The sequence below is a fragment of the Spea bombifrons genome, chromosome 1 (genome assembly GCF_027358695.1).
Source record: "Spea bombifrons isolate aSpeBom1 chromosome 1, aSpeBom1.2.pri, whole genome shotgun sequence".
NCBI lineage: Eukaryota > Metazoa > Chordata > Amphibia > Anura > Pelobatidae > Spea > Spea bombifrons.
In genome coordinates, this window is record NC_071087.1 from 125,105,863 (window position 1) to 125,132,259 (window position 26,397).

Consider the following 26,397-nt stretch of genomic DNA (forward strand, 5'->3'; position numbering starts at 1 on the left):
AAAAAACAATATGCAAATTTTTCGTTTATTTAAAATAATTTAATGAACTGGATGTTAAAAAACAACTTAAAATTTACATTAACATTCTTATTTTGTTATGATGTGATAAAAAACAATATTTTCAAAGTACAAGAACCCAAACACAATATTTATGAAACAAAATAACCCCAAACATTCTGAAAAGAGGTGGACTATTACTGTTCAAGAAACTTTGCCCCAGCCCTGGCACTTTGCACCCAGAACTTTGCCCCAGAACTTTGCACCCAGCCCTGGCACTTTGCACCCAGCACTCAGCACTTTGCACCCAGCACTTTGCCCCAGCCCTGGCACTTTGCATCCAGCACTTTGCACCCAGCCCTGGCACTTTGCACCCAGCACTTTGCACCCAGCACTTTGCCCCAGCCCTTTGCAGCCAGCCCTGGCACTTTGCACCCAGCACTGGCACTTTGCATCCAGCACTTTGCACTGTGCCCCTGCACCCAGTCTCCAACTCTGCCCTGCACCCAGCCCTGCCCCCACATTCTGCCCTGCCCCCACACTCACACTCTGCCCTGCACCCACACTCACACCCTGCCCTGCATCCCCACCCCCACTCTGCCCTGCACCCAGTCTCCCACTCTGCCCTGCACCCACACTCACACCCTGCATCCCCACCCCCACTCTGCCCTGCACCCAGTCTCCTGCCCTGCACCCCCCACCCCCACTCTGCCCTGCACCCCCACTCTGCCCTGCACCCACACTCACACCCTGCCCTGCATCCCCTGAAACCCCACCCCCACCCCGCCGTGGACCCCCACCCCCGCGAATGTACGAATGGAGCCACTCGCACAGAGCGAACCGCTCTGTGCGAATGGAGCCACTCGCACAGAGCGATTCGCTCTGTGCGAGTGGCTCTGTGCGATCTGTGCACATAGACATGAAGAATACTTACCTCCGGAACGCGTCACATCCGTCACGTAGCTAGAAGGCGGAGACTGCAGAGCGTGTAGCAGAAGCGGGGAACGCTCGCGGAGGTAAGTAAAAGGAGCCGAGTGCTCCAACAACGAATCGATCACTCGATTAATCGATAACGGAAATCGTCGACAACGATTTCCGTTATCGATTATCGATTTTATCGATTCGTTGTTTCAGCCCTAGTCTGTATACTTCTGTAGCAGAACTGCAAATAAATTAGTGACACCTCTTGATACCTGCTAAGTGTCCTTTTTTAGGGGGGGCAAATCCATCTGTCTTAAGAGCTCAGAGTGTTGAGTATAAATGTCACATAATTCTGTTTAATTTTGTAAATAAAATATAATCTTTTGAATGCTGCACTCAATTAAATCAATAATTCAGAAAGTCTCATAAATAACCTTGGTACTAGCCACTTTAGCCATTTGAAACATTAGGATGTATGCCTCATGAAGAAGAATAAAAAACATTAAGTTATTGTATTGAAATGTTTATATCACCATATCTTATACCTTATGCAAATGAACTGTTCTCTGTTTCTGTAGTTCGTTTGCATAAGGTTCTTCATGATGCTGACAGTGCAAACAGTTTTGAAACCTGGTTTATTTTGAGCTAAACATCTAGAATATTTTTGATTATTCACCAAGGTCTTGTTCACCAAAAATGTTACTGTACTGGAGGATACTGGTTTTTTATTTAACAATTTTTTTACATAACGCATATTGCTTCATGATATATAAGTGAGTTGCAATATAAAAGGTACATAACCAGTAACACCACTTAAGTATTATATTCAATGTGCCTTTGATTAAAAATTAAAACATTTCTCAAAGGAATGTAAGCCTAAAAGCCAACATTTGAGTGGATTATGCAATTATAATAATGGCATTTGGTTATAATTAGGGTACTAGGGATGCAGCACCAGGCATGTAACTGAGAATGGAAATTGTGTGTGTCTGCAGCTTGAGTCCATACAGTTATGATGAAGGCTGCTTATCTAACAGCCAGGATCACATACCACTGGCTGCCCTGCCACTGCTGGCCACCTCTTCTCCACAGTATCTGGAAGCAGTGGCCACAGTCATCCATCGTGCCAACCAGGTGTATGCAGAGTTCACAAAGTCACATGAGGGGGCTTCCTTCACTGGACAGGTGAGTTGTCAAAGGAAAGTGAGTTTAAAGTGTTTAATTATGCATGTTTTTTGGGGGGGTGGGGAATGTTTTGGGCCGCACCACACAGTCCAGTGTCCCATGCAGCACTAATAACAAAGGAAGTACTTTGTAAGTATTTTAATGTGTCTTCTTCAACCTGTAAAACAAAACACTAAGCTTTAGAAAAAGCTGCAGCACCACTGTTGTGAGAGTATCCTTAATCTTTCTGTCTTGAGGGTTCTAAAAAGAACTATGAATGTGTTCTGCTGGAAAGGAACTACCATACCCAGAGTGATCAGTGACATTCTCCAACTGGGTTGCCATGTTCACCATATCATAAATAAGTTTGATTTGGCATTGTGTAACTTGAAGTAAGGAGTATGCTAACTGGTTTTCAGCAACTTGGAATCAAGTTCAACACATCCTTCTGTATTGTGTTGAAGTCTGGGATAGCACCACCAGTTGTGTTAGATGTCTCCTAAGTGTCCACATCCAGTGAAGCATTTTTCATCTGCAACCAAGGATTCTGAGTAGAACAACCATTTTACTGCAACATGAAACCCCATTCAGTCCTTTCAACTTCCAAAATATAAAATAAAGTTGGAATTAATCACTATAAATTGCCAAGGAAATCTTCTGGGATTTAATCTTTTACATGATAAACCAAGACCCACTGTTTGAGCACTAGGTAATTACAGGATTATAGAAAGAGGTCACAAATGTATTAATCTGCATTACCCAAACTCAGTCTTACTGAATTCCTTTTGTGAATGAACCCCTTTAAGCGTTAGACTTCACATTTTCCTTTTTGTTTCATGGCTATGGGTGCCAGTAACACTTTATTGATATTTGCAGTCATCGACTGTTCTATCGACCGTTCTTTAGACTGTTAAAATGCACTTTGATTTCATCTCTGGCAGGGTATAGCAGTGCAGTAGATTATGTGGCTGGATGCTCATCCTGCATCGTTTTAGCTGCCTTTAATAGTAGGATAGCTCAGGGAACGCTGGTTAGATCTGCATTCTTAGCAGCATCAATTCTGTTTGTAAAGGGAGTGCTGTGGTCCTTGCAAAAGCATCAGATGGAAGCTTCCTCACGCTTCTTTCAGCTCCGTATAGGTCATTTTTCCCCAGCACACATCTGACAATACAACCTATAGTTCTACTCTGCAGTATGTGGGGTATATAAACTCACAGAAGGGCCTGTGATGCAGGCAGTGGGCAGCAACTTGTTAAAATTAGAGTTGTATAAATAAAATGTCAGATAAGGCATCCCTAGAACACCAAGAAGATCCACCTTATTTATTGAATTGGTTTTTGGGAAAATGACTATTGAAGCCTATTTACAGTGACATATAAGTAAAGAACAAATCGAGCTATACTAATAGGTCTACTTGTGTTTTTTTTTCTTCTGTAAACCCCCAAACCTTGTTTATTCTGCATCCTTTACCTCCCTTTGCCGTTCCTTTCAGGTGTGCTTAGTTGGCGACTGCGTGGGAGGAATCCTAGGATTTGATGCCTTGTGTTACAGCAATCAGACCGTGTCAGAGAGTCAGAATAGCAGCAGAAGAGGGAGTGTTGTGAGTGTGCAGGTAAAAACCAGCTATGCTTGACCTCATCAAAACATTCCCTCTCATAGTCTGATGTATAAAATAAACAAGAATATCAGTCTTGGAAATGTAGTGGTGTGGCACGCATTAAAGACACACTAGAGCCATCGTGTTCGCTTTATTGCATGCGATAGCTGCATGGTCCCTTTTCAATTTTTATGTCCATTTTGCAAATGCATGAATTGGACAGGGGTCTATTCAGACCCCAGTGTGCATGTACGGTAAGTGCTGCTTCTAGCAGCCAATCAATGGCAAGAAATGTCAGACCATGGAGGAGGTGGGCAGCTGCTGCAGCAGGACTGCAACTTCTAGGTCAGGTAAGAGCTTTTTTATTTTATTAAATGTGCATATGATGGATGGAGTGTCCCTTTAATAATAAGAGATACCACATTATTATTTTTGCAGAATATTTTGCTTTTGCAGAAGCTGTTACATTTTAAAGTGATCATGGTACAATTAATATCCATTCCTACTTGTGTGCTAGGACACAGATCTCTTATCCCCCGGTATCAGTGTCAACAATAGCTACTGCTCCAGCAGTTCAAACTTGGAGACCAGTCGGCATCTGAGTCGTAGCAATATTGACATACCTCGGAGCAATGGTGAAGACCCAAAGAAACATCTTCCTCGAAAGCGGAGTGATTCTTCTACCTATGAGTTGGATACCATCAAACAGCACCAAGCTTTCCTCTCTAGGTACATAAAGCACCCTGTTTTATAACGTGGGACATTTAAGCCTAGCAGCACAAAGTATGGCCCTAAAATGGCCAAGGCCTTAAAATTGCTATAGATATTGACTATTTTATAGGAGTTGTCTCCATTTGTTTTTCAGTTTACACTCTAGCGTCCTGAGGAATGATCCAGGGTCAAGAAGATCTAGTAGCTCCACAATGTTGGATGGGGGGAACGTTGGAAAGTTTGACTTTGAGGTCACAGATTTCTTCCTGTTTGGATCACCTTTGGGTCTAGTACTAGCTCTGAGGAAAACAGTGATTCCTGCTTTGGACGGTAATTTTATGGGACAAAGACATGCCAGGTCAAGGCGTTTAGTATTCCACTGTTATAGTGTCCTGCAAATGTTTTTATTTATGTGACTTACCTACAATTCACTGTTCACCCAAGAACCTCTAAATGTAACATGGACCATAGTGTCATCCAGTAGCATTTTTCTAAATCCACATATGGACCATCACCCGGAACACAAAGCTGAATGGAACCCCGTTTCATATTAAGTGATTAAGAGTAGAAGTTTCTTATAGATGTAAAGGGATTCAATAGTAAACTAGATAACTAAAGATGAATAGACATAAAAGGGTTGAAGCGTAAACGGAATAGTTAAAAGGTTATAGCTTACGATTACTTTTGTAACTAAATGCAGCTTCGGGTAAACGTCATTCCTAGTACTGTTAAATGGCCAAGTACATCCCCTGTACTGTTTGAGACAAAACAAGAAAATGAAAAATAACTGGCTTCTATCAAAGAAGCCAAAGTTGTTTTAAATGTTTACAGACTCCTTCAATGTGTCCTAGCTCAGCTCACCATCAATTAGAGAATACATTCTTTTGACCCTGGAACAAGGAACACATATTTTGTAGTGGACCCCTTGCGGAGCAGTGTTTACCTCTGTTTTGTAAAAAAAAATATGTTCTGTTAACCAGATGTGATTATTTTTTTGTGATTCATCTTCTCCCAATATTTTTCATCTTTATTTACCAGTTTTCCAGCTCAGACCTGGCTGCCAGCAGGTTTATAATCTGTTTCACCCAGCTGACCCTTCTGCCTCTCGATTAGAGCCGCTCTTGGAAAAGAAGTTTCATGTGTTGCCTCCTTTTAATGTCCCTCGATATCAGAGATTCCCACTGGGTGACGGCAACTCTGCTGTGTTGGGTAAGTGGCCAGCCTGTCACATGACCTCTTATCCTGTATTAACATCAGGTCTGCAACTGCAATTTGTGTAAGTTACATGAATGCAATCTTACAAAATGAAAAATATATTAAAGTGCTGTCTTACATGCACTTGAAATTGACATTTTACATCAAGGCTTAGGACTAGGCTTCATGTTGGCTCCTGTACATTAAAGGATATAACAGGTCTTCTTAGGCTACCAGCAATTTAAAAAATAAGTAGGGCAGAATATTTAATGTATCATCTTATGCCAAAGTTAGGAAGAACTTTAGTGATAATATATAAGTGTGCATCTGGTGGAAACTTTAAAAAGTAGGCTTATCACCATAGCAACCATTCTCACCATAGCAACTACTGAGATGTTCCTGCAGAATGGACTTTGCACTAAAATATCTTTTTATATACAACCCTCCTTTGAATTAATACTTTAAGTTTTCACTTTGAACAGTTAATATTCCTAGAACTTCACATGTTGCAATTTTTGCTTCTAAAGTGATGGCAAGCCATAAAATCCCACCTCAACTCCATCTACAGTAGCTTTAAGATCTTAGATTTCCAGAAAAAATGCTTTAAAATTTAAATTTTAAAACACCATAGCAGAGAAATGATTTAGAACGCACTCTGTTTTGACATTCGCATCTATGTTGGTTATCAAAGAAATTGAAATAATACAATGTAAATTATTCAACAACTTACTGAATTATTTCCCAGTTGACTCATTCAACATGTAATCGGTAAAGGGTGCTTTTCTCATCCACTATGTCTTCCCTTAACTAGAAAATCCATTTCAGTCCCTTTTTCCTTCTCAGAGAAGTGATATTTCAGAGTAGGCTAGCAGTCTCCATATTAATACACCAAGGAGAACAGATTCCCACAGCTAAGTTGGCACAATAGCCTACTAGGACACTTCTGCCCAAAGATGGACCTTGGTCCCAGGCCAATACCCTTTTTGCCCTTCTCCTCTCCCACCCACCTTCAAAGTGGCCCTGCGTTGTCTTGCTACATGTTTGTAGTGTTTTGTCCTTTGTTTTTTTTGTTTCCCTCTCATCCACATCCAGTTGAGGCTGTGCAGAACAACCCCATCCTGCTCATGGAAGGCAGCCCAGCGGTTGCTCTCCAGCGTCAAGATGGCGTCATGGAAACCAGTATCCCTGTTCCTGTCCTAAGCTGCCAAGACACTTCCAGTAAACATGCCACTTGTTCTGAATGTGTGTATGCTGCTCTCATTTTGTCTTCTTTGCACCATACTCTTGTTCAATATGTCTCTCAACCAAAAGCTTTTCTTCATACAGTTGATAAATGGTTAGAATTACAACAAAAAAAAACTGGGTCCCTGAAGCCAGAAATTACACATAAGACAAGGACTATGGCAACCTCTTCTGATAATGGGTCATTATTTTCTAATCCACAAACACAGCGCACCAGCCACTATGACCTGCTATTTTACAGCTGCGATATTCTTTGGTTTTAGTAAAGGAGGTGATGACTTTAACCGTTTCAACAGCAGCATGACCATTAGTATCAAAAAAAGTAGAAGAGCTTTTGGTTTTAATGGTTCTTTCTGTGAGTGAAGATGTTAATTCAAATCCACACATTTTCCCCTTTTGATGCATGGCTTTTATAAACAAAGTAGACAATATGGCTGTGCCTTATTCCACAGGATATGTGGAAACTGACTTCAGTCTTCCTTATGCTTGGTATCGAGTGTACGCTCATGCTAGTCTCATTGCTGTATTACCCTTTGTTTTATAAGCTGATGTGGTTGCACACGTGAACGTTTGGTATCATGCTCTGCAGTAGCTGTTATGTGACTGCCGTGTGTGACTATGTAGTAAGTAGTGTGTGCTGTGTAAAAATGTCCATACAGTGGAAAAGCAATTCTAAATAATTGCCTCTAACATCTTGATAATGTTAACCCTTAGAACACACCATCAGACATCATACTGAATACGTTGTTTACCTTTAAGGTACCTTTTCACAAGCTATAAGCATATTCCATAGGAGGTTCCATCACTTTTGGACTTTTATTGCATTAATAGAGTATTTCATGAATGGAGTCAGAATTTATGATCAGACAACCATTCTTTCCATATCTTATCCTTGCTCATGTTATAAGTCTGTGGTGTGAGGGTTTAGCGATCTTAGCATCCTAAGTCAAGATGCCATTAATTTATGTGATTATGTACAGGAAATAGAAGTAATTCATTGTTATTATTTAATTTTACTTAAAGGGAAAGAATCTTCATTACTAATAAGTAACAGTTACAGCGTGACTAGATAAAACATTGAAACATAGAATTAGACAGCCGATAAAAACCATTTAGCCCATCTATTCTGCCTAACTTGTCTAAGATTGAATATAGCTGTATGCCCATCCCATGTATGTTTAAATGTCCTCGCTGTATTAGCCTCGACGACCTCTGCTGGCCAGCTGTTGACCTTCCTTATCTGATAGGGGTGCTGTTATTCTGAAAGATTATGGACCGGTTATATATAAAATTCTGCCTTACGGCTTAGTCTCTCCCACCAAAGAATCTTATCTATTTAAACCCTTGTTTTAGCTGACGTTAGAACGTCTATTATCATGGAAAACATACTGGCCAGGATTTCCTTTCAGTAAATCATGGCAGATTTCTGTCGGATCGCCATTAAACAGATTACCGTCACAGGGGATCCTGCCAGGTTATTGTAGCCCAGAGACGTCAAACTCGTCTGAGTAGTGCAGAGCTGTTAATCCAAGAGGCTTCACCTCCAGGGTTTACCCATAGCAACTTAACCTTTAGTTTGTAGACCTTCAATAAAGCACTGTGGAAATTAGAATTTAAGATACAAAGTTTACTTGCTGGACCCTTATCGCAATAATTGCTACCCTGAATAAAGTATGTTCTCTCTTAGTCTCCATGTTAGAGGCTCCTGCCTCGCTGTATATTGAATGTCATGTGAAAGTGCTTACTGTCGCCAATAACAAACAAAGCATCTCCACATCTATGTATGATCTACACTCTTTACCCATGTAGTGAATTACATGGTTATACCTACTTCTAGAAATAGATTCATATATTCCTTTGCATACATGACAACTATGCCAGTTGTGCTTTGAGATATTCCGATAGTTCTATTCTATTTTAAATATGCATTCTCTGTATATTAATATAACATATTATAAATGATTGTTTAAAAAGAACAGGGTGTATAGAGGTGTTTTGGGGGCCCTTTTTAATGTTAAACTGTAGGGTAGCTGTCTGTATCTATGTCCTTCCATTTACATTTACAATGCTTACTAACAAACTATTCAGGAGGAGTTCTGGCAGCAAGAAGAGTTTAGGGGGAAAAAAACCTGTTAAAAAGGTCTGTTAAAGAGCCTGTTAAGCTCTTTAAAAGTATCTGGAAATCCTATGAGCAGTCCTATGAAACCAATACTTCCCTTTTATGTATTTTTTTTCGTTTGTACAAGATATGCTCCTCAAAAATATTTCTGTTTTCCTTTTATTGCCGCACAAAATTACATATCTTCGGATATATATCCGAACATAGCTATATATATCAGTATGTATATGTGTATATACGTGTGTGTGTGTGTGTGTATGTATGTGAATATATGTATGTTCACATACATATGTTGATATAAACAGACGTGAACATTGCCTTGCAAGTCTGTTTAGACCTCTTGTCTCATATTACTGAATTGCAAATGGTACCTAAAAATTTGGTTTCAAAATTGATTATTGCACGTATTCTTCATTGGGTTTTAACATCACACACTGTAGGGAAGATGTTTTTAAAGCAACCTATCTTGGGTCTCATCATGTGGCTTCAGTCCTCTGCCGTGTCCTCTGCTTTCCGGCAAACACCAGACATGCAGACTCCGTTCTTAATGGTTTACAGATGGAAGCCATTGGTAAAGTAACTGTGCCCTTGTTGGCACATTTAAAAACATGTGTGTAAATTGGGAGCTTCCAGAGTGCGGGGGATTAATATTTATGTACCCAACATATTTAATAAAAAAAAAAGGAAGCATCGTGGCCTTAAATAATTGATTTTGCGTTCCAGTGCTTTAAAAATCATACAGAATGAAACTTCAGTGTACCAATTATAATTAAGTAATATATGACAGAACTTGTAAGTTATATGACTCTGAATATATTTGCAAGGCCATGTACACACACACACACATACACACATACACACACCTGTATTCATGAAGATACACACACCTGTATTCATGAAGATACACGTCCTTCTCTTAATCCTTCTGTATTGTGTGCTATGGAAGCTGAAGGATTAAATAAAGAAGAGCTGTATGGTTTGTGTGGTTGTGCTGTCTTTAAGCATTAATGAAATAATGTTATTTCATTTGCTTGCCTTTGTAGCGGGTTTGCTATGAGGATTCGGTGCATTCTATCTTGTGTTTCTGAATGCTCTCTAACATGTACATCTAAGCTGTCTGCTATGCATCTTCATCCCTCCTAATGCTTTCTTGTTTTTTGTCCTGTTTGGGTCTAAATTTTAATTTGTTTTGTTTGTTTTTTCCCCCCACGCCCCTGTTCCCCTGTTTTTTTTTTTGTTTCTTTGTTCTTTTTTGTTTGTTTTTATTTTTTCGGTTTCATAGCGGATGTTGTTCAGTTTCATGGTGCAGTCTTCGTGGAAAATGCCTCCCCTTCCTCCCCTATAACAGCCCCTCACTTCAGGGGATACCGAAGAGCAAGTGAGATCAGCATTGCAAGTCAGGTCTCTGGAATGGCAGACAGTTACACAGCTTCAAACATAGCCAACAGTAAGTGCCTTGTTGCCTAAACAGTGTGGTCAAGGATTCAGTGCCAGTTTTACCTCCATTACCCTATGGAGTATACAAGTCTCAGTACTGCTACTGGAGCCTCAACCCTAATCTGTCAAGCACGCCAACTAATGTCAAAGTCATGGAAGTGGCCCCGTCACCTGTTGCTGAAGTGCAAAGCCCATCACCCTCAGACCCACTGGGAGTGATAGGAAGTATACTTCATTAACAAGTGTGCCACTGTGCTGTGTTCAGTGGGTGTTGATCTACTTAACTTTGAAGAGAAATGTAATTTAATGTGGCTAATTCACAGAAACATATATGTCTCCTTTCCAGTACAAGAGCATGGATAGCGCTGCATTGTGTATATACAGAAAAGGTTGTTTTACTGCTGCTATAACTGTGTCTCATAATCACTTTTTTATGTGTGCATTTACAACCGTCAGTAAAATCCTGAAACAATATTCTGCCATCTTACTATATATTCTAGTATTATTATTCTTAATCACCATCTTAAGGGCATCAAAGACCACCCAACAGGTTAGATGATTGCATGCTTTACGCAGTTGAAAAATAGACTCAACGTCTGACCGCTTACTTACCCTATTTATGGCAACCACATTGGCCATTTTTTCCACAACATATTTACAGATACAAATCACATGTTGCTTACCAGCCTATGTAAGGGGACACCCTGCAATGTGTTGGAGTAACTGATTCCTTTCTGTTATTTTATACATCCCACATATTGCAGGGCAGCACTAACATGTGAAATGTATATTTATCCTGGAAAAAGATACTCATGTGGTCACCCTATCCCTATGACCGTTCCAGACGTGCTTGCAAAGCCTGAAAGGAGACTGTAGGGAGCAATCGCTCAGTGCGGCTCATTCAAACACTTCAGTGTGTCCCCGTTCATTCCTATTTTAGAGTAAAGCTGTGGATCCTTAAATACCGTTATCCAAATATAGGAACAGATTACTGTTTGTTTTTTTTTGTGTGGAGGAGACAGCTCTGTTAATATTATTTTTAAAATTAGATGTAATCATAAAAATGGCCATTTAAAAGTTGTAAATAAATAATCAAAAGTTATTTTAATGTAAACATTGACTATATGTGTATTGGAAGCAGATCTGGTCAGGCTGGTGACGGTTGCATTTAATTGGATGCCTTACTGTACTGAAATAATAATAATAATTTAGGGCTCAGTCTCTAAGCTTCTGTTTGACAGAGATGTTCTCTCTCTCTCTCTTTTCAACTCCAGCCAGACTTTAAGCTCAGAGCATGTGTGTCAGTGAGAACATCTAAAGGCCTGAAACCATACAAATGCAAAAGCTAAATGTGTTCCATTTGTGCTTTGTGTATGTTCTGCTATGTTTCTGTGATTTTTTTTTTTGTTGATTTTGCTTCAACATATTTACATTTATTGTAAGTCTTCTGCACTCTTCCCTATGATTTGAGCCACAGAATACAAGCGATCACCTGGCTGATAAGTTCCTTAGACCCCTAGATAATGCTAACTGAAGAAGATTTAAGCCCTGAAACTAGCTTGCTTCTGAGATTGATGGAAACATTGTCACATGGAAACCTTTGGCAATAGTACTTGAAAGAGTTAAATGAGGACTGTGGATGTAGATCATGGTCCACCCTGGTGAATCCATACTTTATATAGAATCCTTTTTATGTACAGGCATTTCATTGAGCATCTTTAAGATGTTTGCAAACCCAAAACACTATTATGGGGTAATCAGATCCTTAAAGCATCACTCCTCCTTTGCATAAGGCAATTTTCATGAGCATACCCAGTGAATGGTGTCATCTGGTCACCCTAAAATATTAGCTTTTTGCGGGCATCATTGGCAGTCAATAGAATGAAAGTGCTTATGGATTCGTGTGACATATAACCAGCACACGCTGCTGTTTCAGAAGATTATTATCTTACCTCAATATTAAATGGTCGCTAATATCTAGAATGCTAAATATGGAAGTTCTACTTTGGAATTCCTCATCTTGACTCCTGCGCGTTTTTCTCAGCCCTTGCACCGCATAATCTACGCCCTTTTAAATATGCTCACATCATTTTCTTGGGCAGTTCGCTACCTTCCAAACCAGTTGGTTCCAATTTTCTAGACGGCAGATTGGAAAACCTCTCCAGGGAATAGTTCAAGGGAGAGTACCATCATTTCTCTTTGAAATCGGCACAGGGTTTCTTGCACACATTTATTTTTTATCTGTAAACTAGCTAAATGTTTTGGTTTTTGGATCCGTACTGTGGGGTTTTTGAAGAAGTCAAATTCTGGAGAGGGGAAACTCAGATTTTTCTTGGGATTTTATTATTAAGTGAATAACTAGACTCTCTAGGCAACCACAGTCATTCATGGATAAATAAGGTGAGTATCAATATGCTGTGGTGCTACTTGGGTCCTGGTCGCTCAAGGTTTAAGAAAATTGACCAGAGTCTTTGGGGAAATAATTGAACAAGCAAAGTGCAGCTTGTAGAGTGAACTGGAGCAACACCAGCGATCGTACAAGGCCCTGCAGTGGTAACACATGTCTCTGCGCTTCAGAATAAAATTCAGAATTATCATTTCTTATAGAAGTTTCAAAATCCTTATTCTGCCCATTTTTATCTTGAAGATATACACTGCTCGTGTTTTATTAACTTTGTCTTCCAGCAGGTGACACTAACTCCCAAAAATATAAAATAACCAATACAAATGTGCCAACTTAACGGTGCTGTTCCACTTAGACCAAACATTTATTGCACTTTCTAGTATTTTGCGCAAATAAACACCCGATCACAGAAACTTTTAAGTTTCTGTAGTAACAACCTCCCAGAACAATTGTCTCCTGTAAAAACCATTATGAATGAGACAACATTTTTTGTGATTATTTCTGCAAAGGGTTTGGATGTTTCTGGTTATAAAAGTGTTAGATTGAACAGGGTAGATGGAGCAGTACCTTTAAGTATGTTTTTATTAATGCTGTGCATTGTGTTGGAAGACAAACCTTAAACTCCATTATGATTTTGCATGTTTGTGTTCTTAATTGGTGTGTTTGTTTTGTTCCTTTAGAAACCAAAACTCAACTTAACAATTCCAGAAAGCTAAGTCTCCTGTCAGAGCTTGCCCTCCCATACACCTCTAATACAAAACCAGAGCCCCCCGTAACACATAGAAAATACCATACTGAACAGACTCACTTAGGAAGGAAGCTAGAGGTGGGGGATTGGAGACACACCATGATCCCACATATTACAGACGTGGATATGTCCAAAGGTATTGAGCGAGAGCAGCGGTTCTGCTATTAACCCATCAGCTATCATTACACAACTTAACCCCTTTGTGGCTGAAAGGAATGCTCACACCTTCTTAAGTACAGGGGTAGGCAACAACTGATTTTGTGACGGTCACCAAATATCCCATGTGGGCCATTGAATTCCACAAGACAGTGATGTTGATGTACTGACACATGTGCCTACTCCTGGGTTCCAAGAAAATAATGTCTTTAAAAAAAGATACTAAATTAAGCTCTATGAAGAGGAGATTTTGTACATTTTCAAGTCAAATGGAATATTAAGCCAACAAATGGGTTAAAAGTGATTAATTCAACTCCTGTAAACAATGTCTACCTATCTTCCTTCCATTCTTCCTTTAACTGATTAACCATAACCAAATGTACCCTCGTGGGGGTCACATCCTCTGCTCCCGTACATGGAATCTCTTGTTGATGAGTTTAAGCTGCACAATGGCATATTCCGTTGACTTCTCTTCCCGGTACGTATTATGCTACCTGGGCACAGCCTCATTTTCTAGCCTCTCCTTGGGGAGTTGGGTGTTCTGGGTATTCCCATTCAGTGAAAACTCTTTAATCTTTGGACTTCTCTTACTTAGAGCAAAGCCTTCGATATGCCAGCTGTTTCAGGTCTTTCTGTATTAGCATCCAGCAACGAGTGCCATTTCTCATAACCACATTCTAAGGCATCCTAAAAAAAATCCAAGAATTTAAGTCTGAATAGCAAGTGTGTCATATTATGATTGCTACAGCAGAGATTTGTTGTGCGTTTCTCATAAAAAAAAAATATCTTGCAGCATTTAGACTCCTCTTCAGGAAAAAACTAACAAGATGTGTTAATAACTAATTACTAACTGTGTCCATGTTGATTACACATTATCCTTCCTAAAGGAACACATTGATGCAGCTACTCTAACCTTGTTGCAAATAACACAATAACTGCTTGAGGGTCCTAATTTGTTAGGCGGTGAACTTTTAAAGCAAGGAAATTCTTCAGCTGGCCCGGAAAAAAAAAATCATACAAAATCATATGCCGATATAAAAAGTTGGTTCATCGAAAAAGAAAGTAGGTATTTGATATGGGTTATATGTATATCCTATATATCATTACATATTGCAATATTAATGCCCCTTTGCATCCTTAGCAAACTAAATATTTAAAAGGGGGCCGGAACGGTTCTGCTTTAATATGTCCGTATGTTTGATTATTTTATATAAAACCAATAAATTATGTTAAACTGCATCCAGTAACCCGCTTGAAAACTTTTTATAATAAACGGGGGGGGGGGCAAAAACTAACATCTGAACACTTTTCACTGCTAAGCAAATTGGTGGCACCTCATTCCGGGAAAATGTAAGGGGCAACTAATGGCTTACTGCTTTTACTACAATGTAATATATTGTATATATCACCCGATATTTACAAACTGGTCTGGTTACTTGTCTTTTTTTCCGGGTACTTGGTTTGCAATGCTAACACACATCCTCTGTCAGTTGCAGCTAAGTGGTGGGGCACAAAGAGAATTGACTACGCTCTCTATTGTCCTGACGCCCTCACTGCTTTCCCGACGGTAGCGCTCCCTCACCTTTTCCATGCCAGCTACTGGGAATCTACAGATGTAGTCTCATTCCTATTGAGGCAGGTAAGAGAGTAACCTTTATTTTTTTTCCCATTTCATAGAAGTAGGTTGACCACAATGAGCCTAGGCTCTTGGTAAACTCGCCATTGACTTCTTCAATGAGGTTATTAGACAAGCATACACCAAAGAGGTACAAAAAAGGGTACTGTGCTAGATGTGTGACATAAGGTGGCCTGTATACATTCACTAAACTATTGGTGTGTAATAGAGTCTATAGGACTATCGTCAATAGTTATTACCAGATGATGAATTGCCTTCCATTTCATCTGGAAAAAATGGTATGATGGAGAAATGCAAGTGGGATTTATAACCCCAGTCTTTAAAAGTGGTGCATGTAATATTAGCATTATATAAAACAGTTACTAAGCACAAACTTCAGTAACCGCTTCTGTTTACCTTCCTGTAAAACACTTTGCTTACCCCTTGATGGTCTACAGTCACAGAGTCTCTTTTTCGTATACCATCATTTTCAACTGCTTCTGTTGCATGCTGTGCTAGTCTTACTGTCTTTTTTAACTCTGAAGCTCTTTCTCCTAACACATTGCATTTTTTTATTAATATCTTCAACTCACAATTATCTCCTGGCACCTCATATTTATATTATCATGTTAATTCTTTAAATTACTATTCTCTGTAACTGTAACTTGATCTTGATATTACTTGATCACTGTTCTTATTACTGATGGCCTTAAATGCCATTTCTTGCCTTGCATATTAACATCCCAAGATTTTTTGACCCATTACCTTTCTACGCCACATACAGAAATGAGGCAGCCCTATGTAAATTAGCTGATGATCTCCACGACGCCAGTCCCAGTCATCTTAACCCCTTTACTGCTTTTTACAATGTTGACCAGTTTCTCCTTAGTCAACCTCCGACCCTCTTCCATTCTCTGTATCCTGTTTGTTTCTCTCCATCACCTACTCTTTCTTGGGGTCATGTTCTTTCCACTTTTACACTCAGTCTTTGGCACACTGTTGTTCTGCTTGGCTTTAGGTATCACCTCTATGCCAATGGACATAGCTATAAATACTGTACCCTTTGCGCTCCCCAGATTCCATAATCCATCATTCCTGACTATAGTGCTGTGAATATTTTTGCACATTTATGTGCCTTGGCTTTCCCTCATAGGCTTATGATTTTGCATGTCTTATTTTAGGATTTTTACCTTCCTTCTGTTCCTCTTAACTCCACTCCTATACATCTGTGCCTTGACCTTTCCATATCTGCAGGAGGCAAGCCATGTACCAAGGGGGTTTTGGTTTCTTAACTGACAGGTGTACCTTTGGTTTTACAATCCCCTGTCGAACGAAGTTAAAGGGCATTTTACCACCAAAATTTAAATTTCCCTGATAAACACTCTTGATGTTTTTTGCTGACATGGACATAACCCTACCTTAACTAAAACAGTGGCAAATTAATTGAATTTAATATTGAATGAGGCTTATCTGTTATTAGGTCATAGTGGTTTTGTGAAAATGTTTAATAATGTGATAAGATGGTTTTTATCCTACTAATCATTTTCTGGGGGGGGGTTCCCCACAGGTCATGAGACATGAAAATTCTAGCATTCTTGAGCTGGTTGGAAAAGAAGTCTCTGTGTTTAGCCCATCAAAGCCGAGGGAGAAGTGGCTGAGGAAGAGAACTCATGTGAAATTAAGGGTATTTGTGGACTACAGTATACAGTACATTCCCTGTGTAACAGGTTTCCATGTAGGGTAACATTACCACAGATTTAGCAAGCACATAAACTCTTTAAGTGGGCTTGGATGCCTACATCATGGAAAGGCACCCGGTTAGACAAATCCTATGAATAATCAAGAATGAAACTTCTACATTAGCATATGTTTATTACACAACATAGTGGATGACCATCACTTCAAGGGAGGCTAGAACAATATTGGGGGGCACACACAGAATATAATAAATATTTTTGCAAGTATTCATTTGAGACTCCTTAGTGTTCAAAGTGTCATTAACATAGCAGCATTCCTGTGTTCGGTGAATCCTGAATCCTCCGTGTTCTGTTTTGCAGAACGTTGCTGCCAATCACAGAATTAATGATGCGGTTGCCAACGAAGATGGTCCGCAGACCCTCACTGGAAGGTTTATGTACGGTCCTCTAGATATGGTCACTCTGACGGGGGAAAAGGTTTGTTCATGTTACATTTATCAATCTGTGCATACACTGTGTGCTTATGAGAGGACCTTTTAATAATGTAATGATACCAAATGCCATGTATGTGCTCTACGATACTTTTAAGTTATACCTTCTTTATTACATCTCTAGGTAATCTGTTAATCAGTGTAGGCATCTTCCCATGTTAGAGAACATGTTCATTAACTAATTTTAGGGAATTTAAACTTATATCAATAAGGATTTTTAAAAGAAAACTCACATTCCAGATTATACCTGATTTACTAAAAATAACACAATTGACCGGATTCAGTTATAGTTATGTGACAGTTCCCCTTTACATGAACTTTCTGTTGCTTTTTTATCCTTTTAGGTTGATATTCATATTATGACACAACCTCCAGCTGGAGAGTGGGTCTACTTTGATACAGAGATAAGCAATAGCAGTGGAAGGATTTCCTACTTGATTCCCGAAAATAAAAGACTTGGAATTGGGGTGTACCCTGTCAAAATGGTTGTCAGGTGCTGTCATTTACTGTACTATAATAGTTTCTTCACTCACAAATGACTAAATTATATGGTCTTAGTCCTTACAGTATAACAAATGTTAGTGTATGTTATTTGTAAGATTGGCAAGCTGTGTTGATATTTTAACATGCTTTGCTTTCTTTGCGATAGAGGAGACCACACATTTGCCGACAGCTACCTTACGATTTTACCAAAAGGGACAGAATTTGTGGTGTTCAGCATTGATGGATCATTTGCAGCCAGCGTTTCTATCATGGGCAGCGACCCCAAAGTCCGAGCAGGGGCAGTTGATGTAGTGAGGTTTGTTGCCTCTGTCTGTTGAAGTTAATCATCTATGGATCGGTGACAGGCAGCTGAATTAACACATACCTTGTTATCCCTGCAGACACTGGCAAGACCTTGGCTACCTCATTATCTATGTCACAGGCAGACCTGACATGCAGAAGCAAAGGGTGGTGGCATGGCTCGCACAGCACAACTTTCCCCACGGCATTGTGTCATTTTGTGATGGATTGGTCCACGATCCCTTGCGGCACAAAGCAAACTTTCTGAAAAGCCTCATCACAGAAGTAAGTTACTTTTTGGGATTCAGATTCTATTCTCTCGTATGCGTGCACTTGAAGCTCTAGCATTTCCAGTGCCCAACGTCAATTTGGTGACAGTGTTTTTTGCATTCTTCCGTTGTGCACTAGATGTCCGGTATACTAGAAGCTGGATAGCTGTAATGAATCTATCACAGACACCCTTCTAATAAGTGGTATTTGGAGATGCATAAGCCTTTAAAAATGATGACATTAGGGCTGCAACTAACGATTATTTTAATAATCGATTAGTTGGCCGATTATTTTTTCGATTAATCGGATAAAAAAAATGTACATTTTTCATTTATTTAAAATAATTTACTAAACAAATGATGTTAAATACAAACAGCAGAATAAAAAACTTTGATAATACATTTCTTGTCTTTATTTCCCAACCAGCCCCCCAATATATGCACATTTGAGCCCAGGCTTGCTACGCTGCCTCCCAGACATGCCATGCTGCCCCCCCACATATGCCACGCTGCCTCCCACATATACCACTCCACGCTGCCTCCCACATATGCCACTCCACGCTGCCTCCAACATATGCCACTCCACGCTGCCTCCCACATCTGCCACGCCACGCTGCCTCCCACATCTGCCACTCCACTCTACCCCCCACATGCCACTGTGCCTGATACGCCTTATACCCCCTGAAACACCACTCCATCCTCCCCAGACATGCCACCCTGCCCTCCCCACATCTGCCACGCTGCCTCCCACATCTGCCACTCCACGCTGCCTCCCACATCCGCCACTGTGCCTGATACGCCTTATATCCCCTGATACCCCACTCCATCCTCCCCAGACATGCCACCCTGCCTCCCAGACATGCCACTTCTCTACCCCCAGATATGCCACTCTACCCCCAGATATGCCTTATACACCCTGATACACCACTCCGTCCTCCCCAGACATGCCACACTGCCCTCCCCACATATGCCTTATATACTGTTTATGCCTTATACCCCCAGATATGTCACTTCACTGCCCCCAGGATTTAGATTCCCCTAAATTAACCCTAAACTCCCCATTAACCATAACTGCCCCTAAATTAACCCTTAACACCCCCTTAACCACAGCATCCCCTAAATTAACCCTAAAGACCCCATCAACCACAGCATCCCCTAAATTAACCCTAAACACACCATTAACCACAACTGCCTCAAATTAACCCCAAACACCCCATTAACCACAGCTGCTCCTAAATTAACCCTAAACACCCTATTTACATAACTGCCCCTAAATTAACCCTAAACACCCAATTAACCATAACTGCCCCTAAATTAACCCTAAACACCCCACTAACCATAACTTCCCCTAAATTAACCCCACCCCCACCTCCCCTAACTTTCAGTAGCCCAAATATATATATATATATATATATATATATATTACATACATATATATATATATATATATATATATATTACATACATATATATATATATATATATATATATTACATACATATATATATATATATGTATATATATATATATATATATATATATACTTACAGTTAGATGAGTGTCACAGCCATGTGGTTCTGGCCTGGAGAAGGAAGGGGCGGGGCCAGTTGTCACAGTGATTACAGGGAGGGGGAGTAAGTAGGAGCTGCTGCTGTGAGACGGTGAGTCAGACTAAACGGATTATATAATGAGGGGGATTTTTCAGAGCGTTTGCTCTGAAGAAACCCTCATTTTATAATCGATAATAATCGATTCAACTAATCGATAATGAAATTCGTTGCCAACGAATTTCATTATCGATTATTATCGATTTTATCGATTAGTTGTTGCAGCCCTAGATGACATAGTTGTCATGCAGTTCACAAACTAACATAATTGTAGCTTGTGCCATCTAAGCCAGCATACAGAAATAAGATGGAAAACTAGGGAAATTTTATCTTTTAGTTCATGTTTTAATAATTTAGTTGGTAGAATGAATATTGGCATTTTGCCTTTTTTAAGTGGATGTCATGTTTTCATATTTGCTATTTAAGGTTCAGAACCTTTTACAAGAGTCTTAAAAAGTATTTACTTAAAAGTGTACTTGTAGAAAGTTGTGGAATAGAATTGGGGTTCAGCCTACAATCTGTTTGCATCCATGCTCATTTATGCGTCTGATTCCACAGGTATATATGAAGGTCCATGCAGCATATGGCTCCACCAAGGATATTTCTGTGTACAGCTCCCTGGGCCTGTCGCCAATGCAGATTTATATTGTAGGACGACCTACCAAGAAGTTACAGCACCAGTGTCAGGTAACAGTCCATCCTTCTGATCCTCACGGAGAAGGAAAGTTGTAATCTCACTAGTAACCCACCAGTTGTCATGAAGCACTCTGATTCCAGTTTGATGTCATGGTAGAATTTCCTCAGCACTAAAGAACGATTTAAAGACTTAATGACCAGTTGCATAAGGGAATGTTTAACTAACTCTGTACTCGTGTTATCTGCAGTTCATCACTGAAGGCTATGCTGCTCACCTTGCTCAGCTGGAATATAACCACCGCTCTAGGCCTGCCAAGAACACCAGCAGGATGGCTCTGCGAAAGGGGAGCTTTTGTCTACCTGGCCAGTCGGATTTCCTGAGGAAGAGGAACCACTTGCTTCGCACCATTTCCTCGCAGCCCACGGGAAGCAGCAACCATAAACCCGAGAGAACGCAAAGCCAGTCAGAGAGCGACCGGGATCGTGAAAAAGAGCGTAGCCAAAGAAGCATGAGCATTGCGGCAGGATGCTGGGGGAGGAGTGCAGTCACTGCTAAGCTGGAATCTGGCGTTTTAAGTCAGAAATAAGTTCTCGCACCCTGGACATATGCTTGTGCTTGGCTCTTGCCATTGAACTGGAGGTGAAAAAAAGGGACAGAGCGTATCTTTGCGGGAAAGATGGGTTTAATCAAATGGTGCTACAATATAACAACATTTAGCAAAGCTGGTGACATAAGACGAGTTAAAACTGCAGGCCTTAAAACCGGGTAGTGATACCCGTAAGAGTAATTCAGACAGGACCACCGTGGGTCAAACTGATGTATACTGCCCAAGATTTTTCGGCCTCTCTGCCCCAATCCAGGTTCAGAGACATATAAATGTAAATACGTGCCTCCTATACCTTCTTAGCCATGTTCCAAATGATCCTGAGTAATGCACAAACACGTTTCTGGATCAAAAAGAAATAAGGGTTTGGGTGTTTCATTGGTTTTTGTTGTACTAGAATTGCCAGAAGAGGAAACGTCCATAATATGATGCTGAAACCCTTAGAATTAGTAGGCGCCAGCAATGCCCAGAACACACACTCCTCATCGTTTGGATACCAAGGCACAGTACATTAGAACCCCAATGGCGCTAGTTGCTCTATATTGCTGTTGTATATTGATTCAGGAAAACTCCACAAGTTAGATAAGGATAAACGCACCGTACAGATGTAACAAAACGTCATTTCTGTGATTGGAGCAGAACTCAACAACGAGTAAAGCGGAATCATTTGGTTTCTAAGCTTCCTTAAGTGTCCAAGCTAGCTACTTTGCGTGTGGTTGCTCAACTGTAAGACCTCATTGTTTTGTTTTTATTCTTTGCACTAATAATTTTTAGATTGGAGATCTGTTACCATCTCATGTTGCTACACATCCTTGTCGGTAGTGCATGTTAATTAAATATTGCTAAGCCAGGGTATAGTTATTTTTCTGTGCAAATGTTTCTTCGCAGTTAGGAGGAAAGCTGGTCAAACAGTAGTAGAGAAGATAAAGGCCATATCTTAATCTTCTTTGCTCCTTGAAATGGTGATTGGCACCATTTATACGAAACAATTATGCATGAACATGGTCTCCTGTCAAAAAGACTACATCTCGGTATCTATTCCAAGATATTATATATGAAATGGCTTTCTACTGAGTATGTGCACATTTATTCGAGGAGATAACCATTATGCAGCAAGTCGTGTTAAATAAGGAATGCAGTACATTTGTATTAGATCCAGCACTGTGAAATGTTCCCGTTCTTTGCCTAGAAAATTAGCCCGGGAGCCAGGAAGGGATAAATTTGAAGTTTAATAGAATTTTATGTGTACAAAGTTGTGTTTTTAGTAAGCCTCACCGCTGTTTCTCTGGCAGGGAAGAGCTTTAAATGCCAGCTTCAGACAGCGGCACCCTATTCTAGAAATGCTGCAGGAGTGGACATCGGCACATTTATACTGCAAGACATCGCTCACTCTAATAAGCTAAGCCCCATTTTCCACCAGGCCCTCTGCTGCCAGAAAGTGGTATTACATTTACATTTTATTCCACTTAATACCCATGTTATTATGATGGAGATATATATATATATATCTATATATATATATATCTATATAGATAGATATAGAATCTAATGTTTTAGAACCCTAAAACTGACTTTTAGTTTAACATTTTAATTTTGTTTAAACATACCACCTGTCACTTTTTATAAATAATGTAAAAAATATTTACCAGTTAAAGGATAGGAAAATGTAATCTTTGTTTTTATCTGAAACCCATTATTTTACGTTAAAAGCAGCACATGGAGATGAAGAATTGGATATGGCCTTTACAATCCAGATTGCTAAAAGTTCGAAAATGCACAAAAGGGAGAAGATGTATGTAAATTTCTTGTAATGTGCAGAAGGATGATAACCTATCGTGTGTAGATATTGTAAAACATAACATTGTAAATGTTCAGAAAAGTGGTTCTATAAAAAGTGAGTTATTTATTTATGTAGAAAATGCATTGGGTGGGGGGGAAACCCTCTGGGTTTTTAATGAATATGTTCAAAATGGAAAAAAAGGTTAAACATTAGTTATTTTTGTTTGTTTTAGTTTTGTTTCAGGCATTATGTACAGAGCAATTAATTGAAAGGACCAATTATAGCGTAATTGTCATTTGCAGAAGTGCAATATATATATATATTCACCTCTATAGCTCCATAGTCTATATTTTCAATGTAGAATTGACAATCATATCTCCTGTATCTCTCTATACATTAACCCTTTGTTAGATTTGTCAGTGTCATGCCTTTCCTTCATAGAGTAACAGGTGTTTTGCCAAGCGAGAAACAAAAAAAAGAACTGAGTATGTAACTGTGGCTGCAATAACATCCGATTCTGAAGATAAGCAGACAGCAGGATTGTGCTGCGAAACTCCATTGCCCACAAGCTCCTTATTACCTGTTAGTGAATGCGTGATCACCTCCTTAGTTTGTAATCATTATCCAGTAGCAATAGCTGAATTCTGCTTCTAACCGGGACATGGGGTTAGCCCGCTCTGAGTATGTTTAGGTAAAAATGCCTAACGTTTATGGGTTTGGATAAACTGTTTTCATGGTTTCTGTTGCTTCAAAATGCTTTATCATCCTTTATTGTCAACCTCTCCTTTTTAGAAGTTGTCTTTATATTAGTTCAAAAAAAATCTTAGTCACAATTAACCAAAATATAAAAAGTAAGGTTTACAGCATTTCAAAAATACATAGTTACATAGTAAGGCTGAAAAAAGACATGCGTCCATCAAGTTCAGCCTTTCCCATATCTGTTTATTTCTTGATACAATAAATGAAAACCAGTAACTCACAGGATGTTATGGATTTTAACGCTTTCGCTGCCAGGGGGGGAGCTTGTAAATACAACAACCCCTCTCAAAAAAAGCGTAGATGCCCCCCCCTCCAAGTATTAAACCTGCACTTTTAGAAGCCCGGACAGAGAGGGGCTTCACCTTTGCTGCATTTCCAGTGAGTTCCAGTAGCCTTACATTTCTCTTTTCCTGCTCTGTATTATCGCCATGCTTATAGCTACCTGTTTTATATCTAACAATATTTTATTTATAAAGAGATGTTTGTTAGGGATAATAAAAAAAAAAAAACAAGTAAAGGCGTATTAATGCTAGACAGAGACTGGCACAAGACCTCAACCTTCTTCCAAATGTCTGTCGCTTCCTGGTTTTCATTTCTTGTATGCTTTTGGTGTAAATGTGTATAAATGCTTTTTTGCTTGTATGTGACAATCCATACCGACCACTTGCTGTTGTGCGTTGTTCCACAATTCTGTGTGCTTTCTGTGCAGTACCCATTATACGTTACACAGATTAAAGATTTGGGAAGGCTATTGACTTGATGGTGTGTGAAGAGTTTTGTGTTCAGAATTACTTTTCTAAGACAGGACTGAGGGGGGGGTTTACAATGGATTCTCAGAGCACAGCCACTGCTGTACAAAAATACAATAAAAAGATGTGCGCGCCTGCAGCGTGCTATTAACACATAGATGGATACAGGCGATCTGCTCCCCGGGTCATAACCAAAGTGACTGTGGCTTTGCAGACCCAGATGTCAGGGTTCAGTCACTCTTCCATGTGTGAAAGCAGCGTGATTTATTCTGAGAGGGGAACAAGGGTCTCTTCTCCCCACTTTGAAACACTTGAGAACCTTTCTTGTGCTGTCATACTAAACGAGGTGCTGACAGTTGGTCTCCATCCTGCCAAGAAGCCTGTTTACAGACGGCTGCATTGGAGAGCTGGGAGTTTAAAGAGACGCGCTTTGTTTATGACAGAATAAGCATCACTCCGAATGAAAGGCAACTTCACTCAAACAGTAGCGCTAGAAGTGACGAGAGGCTGTTCTCAAACAAGCGTGGATCCTCCCCGTTCAGAAGGGCTCTGGATTTTTCCATACTGCAAAACAAGAAATCAGATGACCGTTATCTGCTCTTCGGTCTGATTGCCGGTGCAGCAGCTGTAAGTAACTACCAGGGATAAACATAATGCATTTTCAGACAATATTAAGTACAGGAAGGAGCATATAATGACAAAGAAGCAGTTTAACTTCTAATGCCCTCTTTAAAATATATAACACTTCCATAACACTAGAGAGACAGGTTCAGAGCACAGAAATGTCTCTGGGATCATTGTTCTTTCCTGTAGATGGATCCTTCACACTGCCAGAGCTCCAAACAGACACAGGCTTTGCAATTTATCAGAATTAAAGTTGCTGGGGTACTTCCACACACACAAAGCACCTACTATTGTGACCTTATCTACCAGACAAACATACAAAGTTATCACACTGCCTTGTGGTATTCACCTTAATGCCACATTGAAGGAATGCTGACCAATCAATTAAGGTCTATGGGGAAGGGGATTTAATTATCACCATAAGGAATCGGCTCAGTGTGGTGATTGATATTAGAATGCAATCATATTATTAAGTGGCTCCTTACCATGGCAACCAGATCTCCATATACACAAAGTGACAGGAAACCCTGCTGTCTTGGATACCATATTACTTTATAGAAGACAGCTTTATTTTTAATTCACAAAGCCTCCCCTTTAATCAGATGTCATTTCATTCTCTCAACTTCATGATGCCTTTTCAGTAGCTATGCATGTCTGCTTTCATCACATGACAAGCATTTACCAAAAAATGATGAGTGAGCCAAATATTTACGTGATTAAAGGATATTTGGGCATTTAACAGTACTATGAATCGTGTTTCTGGTTCTGCGTTTTTACGAAAAAGTTTTAAACTAGGCAGGGTACGTGAAGCAACTTTATTAAAAAAGAAAAAAAAATCCTCATCTCAGTCTTCAAGGCCGACACCGGCAGACGATCATACAGACTACAGTGAGAGAAACACAGAAATTTGAGCATGATGGACCTCAGACTACATCACAAGTATACTCCATCTTATTATACGTATTGTATGTTGGTGCATAAATTACAATTCTATAGTTTACATTATTTATCTCGCTTAAATTAAATTTGTATCTCATTTACAAGTTTTTTATGTTTTGTTCTGTTTTTTTTTTTTTAAGAGTTCTAGACAAA

General features: G+C 39.7%; 1 protein-coding gene across 1 annotated transcript in view; it reads left to right on the forward strand.

The window, feature by feature from the left end:
- Positions 1-22,245, forward strand: part of PITPNM2 (phosphatidylinositol transfer protein membrane associated 2) — a 110,170-nt gene extending 87,925 nt beyond the window's left edge. The window contains exons 13-28 of the mRNA XM_053472432.1: positions 1,914-2,103; positions 3,575-3,694; positions 4,197-4,408; positions 4,545-4,720; positions 5,429-5,599; positions 6,677-6,826; positions 10,228-10,392; positions 13,467-13,670; positions 15,181-15,329; positions 16,873-16,989; positions 17,363-17,479; positions 17,838-17,986; positions 18,143-18,292; positions 18,378-18,561; positions 20,711-20,839; positions 21,037-22,245. Of these exons, the coding sequence (XP_053328407.1) occupies positions 1,914-2,103; positions 3,575-3,694; positions 4,197-4,408; positions 4,545-4,720; positions 5,429-5,599; positions 6,677-6,826; positions 10,228-10,392; positions 13,467-13,670; positions 15,181-15,329; positions 16,873-16,989; positions 17,363-17,479; positions 17,838-17,986; positions 18,143-18,292; positions 18,378-18,561; positions 20,711-20,839; positions 21,037-21,375 (2,722 nt within the window). The 3' untranslated portion in view covers positions 21,376-22,245. The remainder of the gene's footprint in view (positions 1-1,913; positions 2,104-3,574; positions 3,695-4,196; positions 4,409-4,544; positions 4,721-5,428; positions 5,600-6,676; positions 6,827-10,227; positions 10,393-13,466; positions 13,671-15,180; positions 15,330-16,872; positions 16,990-17,362; positions 17,480-17,837; positions 17,987-18,142; positions 18,293-18,377; positions 18,562-20,710; positions 20,840-21,036) is intronic.
- The last annotated feature ends 4,152 nt before the right edge of the window (positions 22,246-26,397 follow it).